This window comes from Phascolarctos cinereus, unplaced genomic scaffold (assembly GCF_003287225.1).
Source record: "Phascolarctos cinereus isolate Bilbo 61053 unplaced genomic scaffold, phaCin_HiC Scaffold_4;HRSCAF=312, whole genome shotgun sequence".
NCBI classification, from domain to species: Eukaryota; Metazoa; Chordata; class Mammalia; order Diprotodontia; family Phascolarctidae; genus Phascolarctos; species Phascolarctos cinereus.
The window spans coordinates 598102970-598118535 of record NW_027555847.1 but is presented as its reverse complement, the minus strand read 5'-3'; the positions used below and the strand labels follow the sequence as shown (position 1 = coordinate 598118535).

Here is a 15566-nt window from a genome sequence, read left to right as displayed (position 1 = left end):
ATTAAAAAAAACATACAAACACTATGTCAAATCAAAGAATCTAAAGAGTTGGAAAGAACTTCAAAGACCATTGAATCCAACCCATACCTATACATGAATCCTATCTACAACATACCTGATAGTTACCTAGATTTTGCTTAAAGACAGAAACCCACTCCTTCCTGAAGCAGCACATTCCTCTTTTGTACAGTTCAAATGTTTGAAAGTTTTCCCTTATATTGAGTCTGATTCCATCTAGAAAGTACATAACATTTTAAGTTAGAGGAACTTGCTTCAAATCCCTGAACTCTCACTGTGACCTTGGATAAATCACTTAAATTAGCCTATTGCACCAGCAGTAAAGCAAGGAGATGGTACTAGATGACCTCCAATACTAATTCTGGTTCTAAATTTTCTATCATACTCATGTCTTTGCAAATTTTATGCATTTCTCTTGTTTTTGCTATCTGGGGCAGATGAAAAGAAATTTAATCTCTTCCACTGGACAGCCTTTAAAACATCTGGATGTAGCTGTTATGCCCTCCATAAACCTTCTCTTGCCTAGGCTTGCTCAATTTATTTAACCATTAATTTAAGAATGAATCCATCTAATTGTACCAGTGCATAGCCAATATCACTTTATCATTTCCACAAGAACATCATGAGAAACTGTTGGCTATTTTATAAAATTATCAAAAAAGGCAACAAAGCTAGTCTGGCATGTTTCATTCTTGATGAAGCGATATTTGCTCTTTGGGATCACTGCTTCCTTTTCTGGATGTTTACTAAGCATCCATTTAGTAATATATTTAGAATTTTGCCAGGAATCAAAGTCAACTTTATTTTCATATAGTTTGAAGAACCCATTCTCTTTTCTTTTTTGAGCACATAGACAATGTTTGCCCTTTTCCAGTTGTGTTATCTCTATTCTGCTTTTGATCTTTCAAAACTAACTGTTGGCACTCACATTTGCCAACTTTTTTTAGTCTTCTACTCTGTAGTTCATAAAGCATTGATCAACATCAAAAGCTGAGGTATGGTAGAAAAATGAAACAAAGATATATTTTTAACTGTAATGAAACATGATTGCCTTCCAAGGCAAGTATGAAATTCCCAATTCCATGGCAAGGAAGGTTCCACATGTCTCCTTCCATGACCCATTCAATCACAAAATGACTGTTTCTACTATGTGTATATCCTTACCCCTATTTGGTAGAAATATGGTTGTCTCCCTTTTAGCCACCGAAGATCAAAAGCAAGCCCAGGGCCCAATCTGTCTCACAGCATCATGCCTTGTACCTGTTAATAGTGGCCTCTGTCTGCCAGTCAAGGGCAGCTCACAGCCAGTGGGCTCATTTAGGCCAGATAACAGTACCAGATTCCTGGTAATATAGCAACATTAGTTTGCTCTTGGGGCCACTTATAATGGAATTTTATTACTTGATGAATTTAATACTATACTATCTCTGCTCTGAAACCTCATTAATAACTGCTTTTAGGTGTTTTTTTTTAAAGCTCAATATCTTAAATAGAAAAACGCTAATTAAGCATATTTTTTTCCTTGACATATGAACAATTATATAAATAAATTCTTAAAAGTTAAAGTCATACTTATTTTTTTGACCATGGCATTCTGACCAATGTAACCTGCAGCAGTAGTTTCTATGATAATATTACTTAAACATAATTTCAATTTTTTATGAATCAAAATTATGTTTGTGTAAGAAGTATAAGAAAGAACATAATGCATTTAAAATGCTTCAAGTAATATTCTAATATATAAAAGAATATATAAGTAAATAATATATGTGTATATATCTATTTTACAGTTTAGTGAATTATAGATAAAATTTTTAAAAAATAAAACTTCCATTATCAAATTCATTTCATGTCATTCAAATTCCAAAGTGCACAAACATCTGATCGTCAAGATCCTTTGCATCCTAAGCTGATCAATCCTCTGAATCAATATTATTTTGCAGTATGGAATTAGATTCCTCCCTTCTGTATATGAGTCCTAGTTTTTAAATACAAATTAGTGTTAATACAGCTGCCTGTGATTTATTTTCTCTAAATCTAACACTACATTACTTGCTTTTGCTTGTTTATTAAGTATAAAACATGATATTTATTTCAAATACTAAGGATTTACAGCATAATTATAAACCAACACCTCATTGAAAAATACACTGCTTTGATTCACAAATTCTTTAATTGCTAACAACAGCTTTTCTAAGTAGGAGTATTGTCTGTAATTTATTGTAGCAGATGTGATTTGGAAGCTGGATGTTGAAGTACCCCAAGATTTAAATATCCCAGCTGTTAGCAAAAAAACAAAACAAAACAAAATATAATATTCCATCTTGTTCCTGGAGAATATTTCAATATGATCAGGATGACAGAAACTGTAGTAAAGAAAATTTATAGTATTGGAAAATGTTGTTTATAAGCTGAAAAGGAAGTCAAATTATCAATAACATAGCTACATCATTCCCATGGAGTATGAGACATCATCTTCAAGGTAGAAATTCATTGAGAGCAAAATTACTTTGGCTTGTTCCTACATGAGAAAAATCACAGAAATTTATAAAAAGGGTGGCCCAAAGAAAAGTAATCATGTACTCTTATAAAACAAAGTAACAGCATTTGTATTTGTGAATTTATAGTAAAAAAAAGCTCAGGTTGGCTCCTGCTTGACAAGAGAAGGAATGATTATATCATTTGTAACACATGGTAACCAGAATCAATAGTAGCCATACTTCATGTGAAACAGGCTCTCTCTTCACTGAAAAATAAAGTAATTGTAACTTTACCCTCACCCAAACACATTGCTTTCCAGACAAAATCATTAGTATAATAAAATGACTCAGGACAACGATTTACATATGTGAATAACTCAAATAAGAATGTGGAAAAAAAATTCCTACCAGTTTGGCTGAGCTGGGATGTACTGCGGCTTTTTCGTGAGAGACCCACAATAGCTACCATTTTTGCCCCAATGCTGGAGCGCCGCTTTTTGCCACCGGTGCCCATGGTGCCCACTGCGGTATCAGATTGGCTGCCATCATTCTTCTCTATTGTGCACATGTCCCCACTGATGCTGGTGCTTTTAGTCATATTCTTTCCTGAGATGCCCATCTGTCTGCTTTGCATTTTGGATGTAAAGACACTGTCAGTCGATGGATGGATAAATAGTGCAGACAGAGCAAAAAGGGAAAGACAGAAAAGGACAGGTTTCAGATGAAAAATTTGGAATCTATTGCAGTGGTACAATTTACATAGAACTTTTTCTTAGATGTGATGACAATCTTCAACAATTATGTTACTGAATGTGCTTTACAATTCAGAGCCGACTTAAATACTGCTATGCAAATGTAAGTCTATATATTTTTGCAAAGTTTTTGCCTGTGGGCTGATTTTTGCTGCTAAAGGAAATATTAATTTATAAAAAAATATTTTCAGGGAAAACCATAAGGATATTCACCTAAATATACTTTTTCTACAGCAACAAGCACTCTAGAACAATTATACAAAGTAGGGAAGTCACTCTCCAAATGTAACCTATCCTTAATTATCTTTATAACACATTTGGAATGGTGGGCATTTTTTGTTTGTTATTGTAATAATCAGAGCATTCATTTTAAGGGAACATTTTCTCAGGATATGAAGAATTTTATGTAGTAGGTGCTAGAAATTAATACATAATTAACTATCAGAAGTTTTCAAATTCTAACAAGATTTGAAATTGATTTTGAACTGAATTGTAAGCACAATTTCAGATGATTAGATTTCACAGTTCTGAAAACTTTTATTTTCAGTACACATAGATTCATTTTGACAATGTAAAGATTTCCTTTCCACCTATTTAAAAAACATCTGCACTAATTTCTTAAACACATGTAAGGTGTTGTCTGATGAGAATGTTGGAAGGTGACCATGAAGTCTATTGGTGAAGCAAATCATTCGAGAGTTGTTAACAGGGTAGCCACTACTTAGCATGAAAGCCCATTCCTTTAGGAATTAGCTCCAGGTCCAAACTACTAAACTAAATAGAAATGGCCAATTTTGAAGCCCAGAAATAATACTGGGTTTCCACCCTATTTCAGCAGGATAATTACAGGGGAAGGGGAGAGTTTCATGCAAACAACAAATTGGGAAGGCTTGCTAATGATTTCAGAGGCCACCAATACAATACTAAGGGAACATTAAGAAGTTGGTCCCTGAAAATATGAGGATGACATTAGAATCTCTCTCTCTCTCTCTCTCTCTCTCTCTCTCTCTCTCTCTCTCTCTCTCTCTCTCTCTCTCTCTCTCTCACACACACACACACACACACACACACACACGCACACATGATGAGAGAGGGTTCCTAACATTCAACATGTTTCTGAATACAAAGTTAATTTTTGATGTAGACCCTCTGTATAGCTCATAATATCATTGAGTTATACAAAAGATTTTGGCACTCTTATGCCAAAGATTCTTGATTTCAGTAACTGTAAGCTTAGCAATATATGGCTGATTAAGATTAACAAAGTGATTTTCATGACATGAATTGAGTCCTAATTTATGTATATAAATATATATATATATATATATATATATATATATATATATATATAATATGGATATATGGATACACATATACAACAGTACTAATTATACTTACATATGTATATATGTGTGTATATATATATACATATATATGTTAGAAATATTAATGTCATGAATATCACTTTGTTAATCTTCATAAAAAAAACAAGGAGAAACTATAAGGAGAAAACCACTACAAGAATATGCACACACACACACATACATGTGGGCATATATGTATGTGTGTGGATCTTTGTGGTGGCTTAACAAAGGTTAAAAAAGTGATTTTCATGACATGAATTAATAGTCCTAATTATCTGTACATACATATACATATAAATTTATACACGTATACACATATATAATTTGAAACGTGGACTTCATGTCATGAAAATCACTTGTTTAACCTTTGTTAAACTACTAAAAAGATTCATTCATATATATGCATACATGGATTTTGTATATATGTACATGTATATGTGTATGCATATATGTGTGTGTATATATGTATATGTATATGTATATATGTATGTGTGTATGCATGTGTGTATATATGTATATATGTATATGTGTGCATGTGTGTGTGTATATATCAATATCATCAATATATATCAGCCATTTTTAGTCATGTCCAACTCCCCATGACCCAATTTGGGGTTTTCAAGACAGAGATGAATAGTGAAGTAGTTTGCCATTTTCTTCTCTAGCTCATTTTATAGATGAGAAAACTGAGGCAAATAAGGTTAAGTGACTTGGCCAGGTTCACACATCTTGCATAGCTGTATTTAAGTGTCTGAGTACAGATTTGAACTCAGGCAGATGAATTTTCCTGATTCCAGGCCTGGCACTCTATCCACAGCACCACCTAGCTGCCTCGTAGTGGTTTTCTCTTTTATAGTGGATTAATTTGGAGCAGTGTATAAACTGTGCTGTTTACAAGCCTAATGATTATGTTTATGTAGGACAGATTCTTGAGGTCAATGATGATGTCAATGTAATGATACCATGTGAGCATCTGTATCACTTCCATAATCTCACTCTTTCACTATGTAGGGGTTGAGATAAAGGACCCTTTGAACTAGATCTGACCCAAGAAATATAATCTGAGCTCATTTAGTCAGGAAAAAAAAATTAGCAAATGTCAATCATATTTTACTTACATCTTAAAAATAACTTGGGGAAACTGGGGTTTTGGTTCCCTAGTGGAATATTACTAATCTCTCTACAAAACTTCTAGTCACTAATCTTAAAGCTAGAGAGATTAAGAAATATTTGTAATAGTAGAGAGTTCCCTGGAATAGAATTTTCTATGGATATGGAGAGGAGATTTAGTTTGGCTCAGTTCCTAAATGAAGGATTTGAGGTGCTCTCTATGTACCCTAATGCAGCATAATATGACCACATACATAATATTATAGAAACTAGAAAAGCACCAACTGGAAAAGCACCCCACATATTTTCATTCTTTTCTGTTACTATTTTAGGAAATAGCCTTACATGAATTCTTATGCCTTTATCACTTTTTTTTTTAGGTCTGTCTGAAACAAACTAAAATAGTCTTAGAACAGACATTACTGGAAATCAAAATTCAGATATTCTTTTTATTTACATATGAATATTTCCTCAAGCTAATAAAAACATGCCATACACTGTATACAGGTATTCTAAATATAAATTGGCCATGGTGACAATAGTAATTAAATAACACCATATCTCCAAAAATAAAGAGGAAATATTTCATCTGTCCATCCAAGCAGGGTTAAAAGGAAGTTAGGCACAGATAAAAAGAAATAAAAAAAGCCAAGTGAATCTAATAATTCTAGTTTTTAAGTCTGTTTGAAATGCTCTCACATAATTTTATTTTCTGAAATAATCCCACATTTGCCGAGATTTCCATTTCATACTTTTAGACTCCAACCTTCTTGAGAGTTAGTGGTTGTTATTCTTTGTATTTATACCTGAAGGGCTTTTTCCAGTGCCTGGTACATAACAGGTACTTGATAAATAATTGTGATTTATTGATACTATACCTCCTGCCTAGCCTATCACTCTACACAAAGAACAAAAATCCAGAAGGGGAGAAATATTTTATTATATATTAATTACTACATATTAAATGAGAGTAAATTTATATTATTCTTACCTAAGAATCTATTGGTACTATTACTTCTAGACATTAACAGCAGCTTAAATAAATTCTTATCTGGAAGTTACAATATAAATATATTAATATATAATATCAATATTATATATAATTATATATAATAAAAATATAAATAAAAGCCCTATAATATAAGGGCTTTCCTGGTAATCTTGAGTGATAAAATAATTTAGTTTTTCCAATGCTGAATTTTTTTGGTATCCAAACAACATAAAGATAGTATAACAAAAGAATATTCCATAGAATAGGAATCTTTTAGTTCTTCCTCAGGAAGGATAGATAAGATCTTAACTAAATTTCCATAAGAGAAATATGCTCAAGAGGAACGGTGTTAAGAAGACCAATGTGGATACAAATTCACTAACCAAGCTAGATTTTTAAAAGACATAAGAAAAAGACAGAATCAAAGGCAGAGAAGGGAGAATAAATGTAAAAGACTAACACAGTCATATAACAATAATAATAATAATAATGAAAGCTCTGACATTTACATATTACTTTTGATACATTATCTTATTTGATCCTCTCAACAGCCTTGTGCAGTAATTACTCTAGGTATTATTATTACCATCTTTTAAATGAGGAAAATGAGGCTCAAAGAACTTAAGTGACTTGCCTATGGTCATAGAGGTAGTAAGCATCTGAGACAGAATTTTACATCAGTATTCATGGAATTTAAGTCCTGCACTTCCACTTTTAATTTTGTTTATCTTTTTAGCTTTAATTCAATTTTATTTTCAGTTCCAATAAATAAAAACCATTATAAATATATATTGACATACAAAACAAACTTTTGCATTAGCCATGTTCCAAAGGGGAAAAAAAAACAAGAAAAGGAAAAAAATGTTCTTCAATCTGTACTCTGAGTACATTAGTTATGTCTTGTACTCTTTCCACTACAACATATAAGGCAAGTGTTATGACTCATGTAGGTGAGAATCTTAATGAATATTAATATTGATTAAGTGGTCTTTTAAAAAGGCTACATGAAGGAAAGGCATTATTAAGAGAGATGAAGTGTGACTATTTAGAAAGGTGATCATTAAACCAGTTTAGGTTTGTAAAGAAACAAGCTACATCCTTATTTGATAAACAAAGAATATGAATAAGAACTTCTCATGGGAAAAAAAATCCAAGCTATTAATAGCCATATGAAAAAATGCTCCAAATCACTAATTATTTGGGAAATGCAAATTAAAGTAACTCTGATGTAATGCTTCATACCTATCAGACTGGCAAGGTTTACCTAAAAAGAAAATGACAAATATTACAGGGTCTGCTGGAAAATATGCACACTGGTGCATTGTTGATGGAGTTGTGAACTGTATCAGGCATTTCTGAAAGAAATTTGCAACTCTGACACAAAAGTTACTCAATTGTGCATACAGTTACTCAACTGTGCATCCCTTCTGACTTGATACTATTACTGTGCTCATATCACAAAGACATCAAAGAAAGAAAAAGAACCCATACATAAAAACATATTTATAGTAAACATTTTTTGTGGTGGCAAACAATTAGAAACTAAGGAAGGGGTGTCCATAGATTGACGGAATAGATTGATAAATAATGGCATATCAGCATAATGAAATACTTTTTTGCTGTATGAAATGACAAAGGGATAGTTTCAGAAAAGGCTAGGAAGAGATATAGGGACTGATACAAAGGAAAGTGAACCTGGAGAACAATTTATACAATTAACAAAAACACTAAAAATGAACTGTGAAAGACTCAATAATTCTAATCAATGAAATGACTAACCATAATTCTAGAGTACTGATGATAAAGAATGGTATCCACTTCCTGACAGAAAAGTGATGGATTAAATGAGACACATTTTTTTGGACATGGCCAATGTAGAGATTTTTTTAGCTTTACTATGCATATATTACAAGTGTTTTGTTTCATACACACACACAGACACACAGACACACACACATTATATATATAATTTTTTTGTGGGGACCTTTTTATGTCACGCATCCTTTTGTAAGTCTGGTGGAATATACAGACTAACTCTCACAATGTTTTTAAAATGCATAAAAATACATAGAATTACATAAGAAACCAATTATATTGAAATATAGTTATCAAATTTAAAAAATAAAGTTTATGGCCCCCAGGTTTTGAGATCCTGACATAGATATCAGAAAATTCAGATACATATATTTCAACTTATTAAAAAAAACTTTCTATCAATTAACAACTCTATAGACATAGAATATGCTGCCTTTGTAGACAATAAATTCCTTATCAAGAGAGAGGTTTGTGTGGGAGGCAATCAGGGATTTTATGGAGATTTCTGCAGAATGAGTTGGACTAGATAACCTCTGAAGTCACTTTTTACTCTGAGACTCTGATATGACTAAAATTCATAGAGAAGTGAGGAAACTGGGGAATGAGAAAGAAGTAGGGGAAAGAATGTTTTTAAGTTTTCAAGTCATAATAACTAGTAAAATCTTGATATATTTAACAGAAATAGAAAAGTCTAGAGGAAAAGTAGGTTTTGCTGAAAACATATGAAGGTTGGTTTGTGACAGTTTGAACTAGAAACATCAGGAAGAAATCTTGGTGGAGATGTCTAGTAGAGATGGGAGTCTGGAATTTGGGACAAAGCTCAGGCAGGGATACAGACTGGGAAGTCATGTGAGGACTTTCGTTTTTACTTTGGAGAAGAGAAGAGAAGAGAAGAGAAGAGAAGAGAAGAGAAGAGAAGAGAAGAGAAGAGAAGAGAAGAGAAGAGAAGAGAAGAGAAGAGAAGAGAAGAGAAGAGAAGAGAAGAGAAGAGAAGAGAAGAGAAGAGGAGAAGAGAAGAGAAGAGAAGAGAACATTCTTCTTGCTTATTTCAATAGGTTAAATACATAGCTACAATATGTAGCTATTTCTAGCTACAAGATAAAAAATACTGACTGGATATAGCACATGGTTACTAAGATGAACTTAGACAGTTGATTGACAATTATCTTATACTTTTACACAATGATTTATTAATGATTTTCCATATTTTTTTGGCTTCAGGATGGCATCCCAATAATGCTGAATTTTTTAAAGAATAAAAACATGCATAATTTTTCCAATATAGGTAATCAAATTAATGGTTTCTAATAAGAGGAAGTGGAAAGTTTCATTATAAAAAGAAAATTAAAATTCATAAGAAATTTACTTATATAAGTTGAATACTAACTGAAATATTTAGCAGATAAGACATAATTTCAAAAGTCATAAAATATTATGAGTTTAATTCATGAAAACTAGCATTAGTTCACAAAATGTGAATTCTACAATGAAATGGAGAATATGACAAAATTCATAAATCTTCCAATACCAAGAAATATTTAAATTTTTCAAAAAGGTAAATTTTCAAAGTGCATCATTCCAAACCCCTTGTAATTTTTTAGTGAAACAATATTATCTGTATTTTTTGGTTTACTAAATGAAGTAAGGTCTACTGCTTAATATTTTGTGTTTGACCTCTTCTTCTTTTGTTTCAAGACAAAATAAGTACACTCTTTTAAAAAGTTAATGAATTCCACATACTATTCTATAATATCAATATCTGCCATGGTTTGTATTACAGTTATCTGCCATTTCAAAACAAATAGAAGCTCATTTTCTATGGGCATTGCTAGTATATGTATTTTTTTTCAAAGTAAATGAAATGGGTCATATAGGAAAAAGTTATGGAGATATACAATTTCACAGAATGAGGTCTAGAGTTTGAAAACCTACAAGCAATGCTGACTATATACAAAGGTCTTAAATGAAAAATCTTGGATTTAGATATAAATTGAGAGGAGGATATGCTTTGGTTTTCATTTCTTTAACCTGCCTACCTCAGTGTCATGTTTCATATTCTGAACTGAATTAGCTAACACCGATCACTAGCAAATCATTATTATAATATATGTAAACCATATGAATCATATACACTTTACTACTTTTTTTAGGAGATAAGACATCAAATCTTAGCATTACCAGTATTCCTTGTCTCTACCTATTAACCTGTGATTGATAATACTGAATAAAGGATATGAATATAGAACGTGGGCATAAATATAATACTCTGAATTTGTATGTACTTAAGTAGCTAGAAATAAACTTTTTTTTTTAAATGACAGAAAACTACCTGGAGAGGAGTGGAGATGTTTGTCTTGGGAATCAGAGATAGTGGTGATCCAGATATAAGAGGAAAGGAGGGCACAGGAGCTAATGCAGAGGGTTAATAGTTTCTTTTGCCAGTGAGTGATAAGGGAAAGTGCATCGGGGAGAATAGGGAAAAGTTTTGGAAGACTGCATTTTATATATTTAGTTCTAATCAGACTACTGTGAGGTAAAGAAGAGTTCTTTCCATACTCTCTACCCTAAAGGGCTGTACACAGAATAAGCAGGAGTCAGTGAATGGATCAGAGATGGTAGCAATTGGAATATCTTAGCTCCCAGATATCTTAGCAACAAACAGACTTTCTTTCCACTCTCCCTCACTCCATTTTTAGTAATGATGAATAGAATGATTTGATCTTGGGGGCTGGGATGGGGAGAACCAACACAGGTATAGAAATGAGAAGCAGACTGGTATTATTATTACAACTTGTCTTCCTACTAGTGGATCACCAGGCACATGTCAAATATTTAACATTTGATGAAGGAAAGCCTTCTCACTGAAATACTTCTCAAGAGAAATACTGTTCTCTTCCTAAAATAATAAGTAGCAATTCTTATCATTTCAATTTAATGTTGGACAAAATTTATTTTATATTACAAAAATTATCATTTAACATTCCAGGTATCTAAAATATTATCTTAAATAATACTTTATTCTTGCAGTGACTTATTAAATCCTGTTGGAATGATATATAGATGCTTCCACAAGGGCTTAACTTAAAATCAAAGACTTGCTTCAGTGCTGGGAACATCTGGCTTATCATTACCCTAGGACACATTACCTAGAATATATTTAAGCCATTTTCATGGAGCTGTGATGAAACCATAGAACTGAAATTAACAGGAAAAAATTCAAAAAGTTTAACTACATTTTGTAACTACTTTTTATGTTACGGGCTAGCAACAAGTTAGCCACAAGGGAATCATGAAAAATAATTCATATCTATATTGTGCTTTGATGTTTACAAAATGCTTTCTCCATAAAAACTGTGAGACTTTGCATAAATATGATTATCCTTGCTTTACAGATGGGAAAACTTAGTCTCAGAAAGAACAACTGAAATAATGATAGAAGGTGCCAGAAACTAGATATGAAACCAAGACTTCTGACTCCAAGACCAGTATATACTCCATCATATTACATGCCTTGAATCATTTTATTTTAACTTCCTACAATGCAGATTGGAAGATACAGTTTTCTGCTTTGGCTTTTTTTGATTTTTCTATTCCTGCTAAATTTGTTAAATGATATAAAGATTTCTTCCCCCAAAGAGGACTGAAAATTCAAATGTGTTTTTTTCATTCCTATGCTAAAGCACTATATTTAATAAAATTTTCAACAAAAAATTCTAGATTCAGTCACTGAGATAGAATGATTATTTACCATGATGTCATATGCTACATTAGATATTATACTTACATTTAAGCCTGGGATAAAGTTTGTAATCGGATTTGACTTTTTGCCCTAGTGCAATCTAATTGTGTATGGTGCTTTGTGTACAGTAGATATTTGATAAAATTTTATTGATAAATTATGGAAGAAATATGAAATGCAAGATAAATTGCTTACCAAATATAAATAAGATTGCACAATGAAGAAGACATCAATACTTTGTTGCAAGTGAACTAAATTCACTACTTTATAAAAAGATGAAATGATAATTTAGCTTAAAGTTTAACTTCTCTTTCCGGTAGATGTACAAAATTAAGGTTCTCACAGATTCATTTAGGATATCTTAAGATGACAAAAAATTAAGTGTTTCATCATGAATATATAATAAGTATTTTAGAATATGTGTATGCATGTATCTACTCAAGCCCTTAGTTAATAGAAAATAAATGAACTGTATTGGCTCTGCTATTGGAAAAGCTAATTTAGTTTAAAAAGATTTCTACCATGGTTAAAGTTATGTATAAAGGAAGATAAGTTTTAACTTCTAAAGTCTTCATTTCCTAGCAAGGATTGAGGTAGGGCTGCTTACCTGATTCAACTTCAAGGCTTTTTGGAATAATAGTCTACTTCTTATGCCCCCCACACCTTCCCTACTTCAGAGCTGATTCAGTGTGAATTTCTACTAATCCAATTCCTTTAGCTTAAAATTTTATTCTTTATTAAAATTCAAATAGCCTTTAGAAGCAATAAGAATAATTTATTAAAGTGCTTACTGTGTGCAGGGCACTGTGCTATGCTAAGTCTAATCAACCAAAGATAATTTTTGATATAGACTAGAAAAAGAGCATGAAGGTCCTGGGTACACAGATAGGGTCAGGATGGGGCTGATGATAAATGTGGAGACTATGGAAAAAACAACAATTCTGCTTTCTCAGTTTTACCTAGGATAGATACTAGAATCAAATTTGCCTAATATTTTCATGACATAATTCTAATATAAACAGGCACAACCAAAAGTCTAATAAAGACATCCAAAGGTCTAATTCATGTGATAATTCATTTCATTGGCTTGATTAGAATACAATATTTATAAACATTAAAATGCTATTTGATGACTACAGTAGTATATGGCAACAATATATTGTTTAAATCAAACAGATTCTGATAAGCTTATATCTGAGTTAAATTGAGTTAAATACTTAAATTTGAGTTAAAGACTATTAAAGATTACAGGGGATGTGGGATAATAGGTACACTAATGCACTTCAGATGAACTTGTGAACTAGTCCAATCATTCTGAACAATAATTTGGAGCTATACCCAAAGGGCTATAAAATTATGCCTTTGACCTGGCAATACCACTACCAGTTTTATACCCTGAAGATATTCAAGAAAAAGGAAATCAAATGTATAAAAATATTTATAGCAGGTCTTTTTGTGGTAGCAAAGTATTGGAAACTCAAGTGATGCCCATCCACTGGGGAATGGCTGAACAAGTTATATGATATCATTGTGACGGAATATTATTGTGTTATAAGAAATAATGAAGGAGATGGTTCCTGAAAAAAACTGAGAAACTTATATGAGCTGACAAAAAGTGAAGAGAGCAGAACCAGGAGGATAATGTACACAGTAATAGAAATATCATAATGATAATTGACTTTGAAAGACTCAGCAACTGTAATCCATAGAATAGCAACAATTCTAAAAGACTCATGATGAAAAATGTTGTCCAACTCCAGACAGAGATTTTATGGACTCTGAGTGCAGATTAAAGCATGTTTTTCCCCCTTTTTCTTTCTTTTTTAAAAAAGCAACATGGCTAATGTGGAAATATGTTTCGTACTGCTTCATATGTAATGGGCATTGTATTTCTAGTCTTCTAAATGTGTGGGAAAGGGGGTGGAGGGAGAGAATTTGCAACTGAAAATAAAAATAAAACATACACATGAGCACTGTGCAAAGAAAGAAACAGTGTGGGATAGAAGACAGAATGTTGGGTGTGAGTCAGGAAGACTTAGTTTTCAATCCCAATCCAGATACTTACAAGCTGTGTCTCCCTGAGTAAATCATTTAACCTCTCTCAACTCTTATTTTCTTCATTTGTAAAATAGGGGCAATAGAACCTGAGCCACATAGTTTTTGTGAGGGTCAAGAGAAATAGTGCATGTAAAAGATTTTGCCAAGCCTAAAATTAGTTGACTAGCATTTATTAAATATTTTCTATGTGCCAGGCAACATGTTAAACACTGGGGATACAAAGAAAACCAAAACACAGTCCCTACTCTCAAGAACTCACAGTGTAATGAAGACAACATGCAAATAGGTATGTACAAAAAGATTTACACAGGATAAATTGGAGGTAATCTCAGAGGGAAGGCACTAAGACTTAGGAAGACTGGGAAAGGTTTCTTGAAGGTTTGACTTTAGTGAGAATTGAAAGAAAACAGGAAAAGCAGCAGACAGAGATGAGAGGGAAGCTTTTCCAGGTCTGAGGGAAAGCCAGTGAAAATGTCTGAAATCAGGAGATAGAATGTCCTATGTGAGGAATAGCAAATATTCTTGGATTGAAGAGGATGTGGAGATGAGTAAGGTGTAAGAAGACTGGAAAGACAGGAAGTGGTTGGGTTATGAAAGATTTTAAAAGTGAAGCAAATGTTTTACATTTGATGCTGGAAGTAATAGGTAGCTACTAGAGTTTAATGAATACAAGCGTGATGTGGTCAGACTAGCATTTTAGGAAGATGAAATTGACAGGTGAGTGGAGGATATAATGGAATGAGTAGAAACTTGAAACCAACAAGCAGGCTCTTTCAATAGCCAGGTGTGAGGTGATAAGGGGGTTCCATTAGGGTGACTGTAGTGTCAGAGGGAAGAAGAAAATGACTAAGAAAGATGAGAAATGGCAGGATTTAGAGACTGATTGGATAAAGGAGGTGATGACATCCAGATTTTATGCCTGGGTAACTGGGAGATGGTGGTACCCTTGATAGTAATAGAATATTTAGAAAGGAAGCAGGTTTTAGTGGAAAATTTAATAAATTCAGTTTGGGATGTTATGTTTAACATATCTACGGAACATCTAGCTGAAGTGTGTATTAAACTATTGGAGAAGAAAGCTTGGAGGTAGAGAGGTCAGGACTGGGCAAGTAGATCTGAAAGTTATCTGTATAGATACAGTAATTTAAAACACAGAAACTGAAAAGATCACCAAGTGAAACAGTATAGGAGAAGATGGCCCAGGACAGAGGATTAGAGGACCCTTTTGGTTAGTGGGTG

The 15566-nt window shown here is 32.6% G+C and overlaps 1 protein-coding gene across 9 annotated transcripts in view; it reads right to left on the bottom strand.

Annotated features, from left to right (window-relative positions):
• The window catches only part of RIMS2 (regulating synaptic membrane exocytosis 2), a 539971-nt gene that overhangs the window by 91209 nt on the left and 433196 nt on the right, over window positions 1-15566 (bottom strand). For 5 of the 9 annotated variants that reach the window (XM_078153700.1, XM_078153695.1, XM_078153696.1 and 2 more), the window contains one exon: window positions 2907-3148. The exons of the other annotated variants lie outside the window; for them this stretch is intronic. In XM_078153700.1, the coding sequence (XP_078009826.1) occupies window positions 2907-3148 (242 nt within the window). The remainder of the gene's footprint in view (window positions 1-2906; window positions 3149-15566) is intronic. 9 annotated transcript variants of the gene reach the window in all.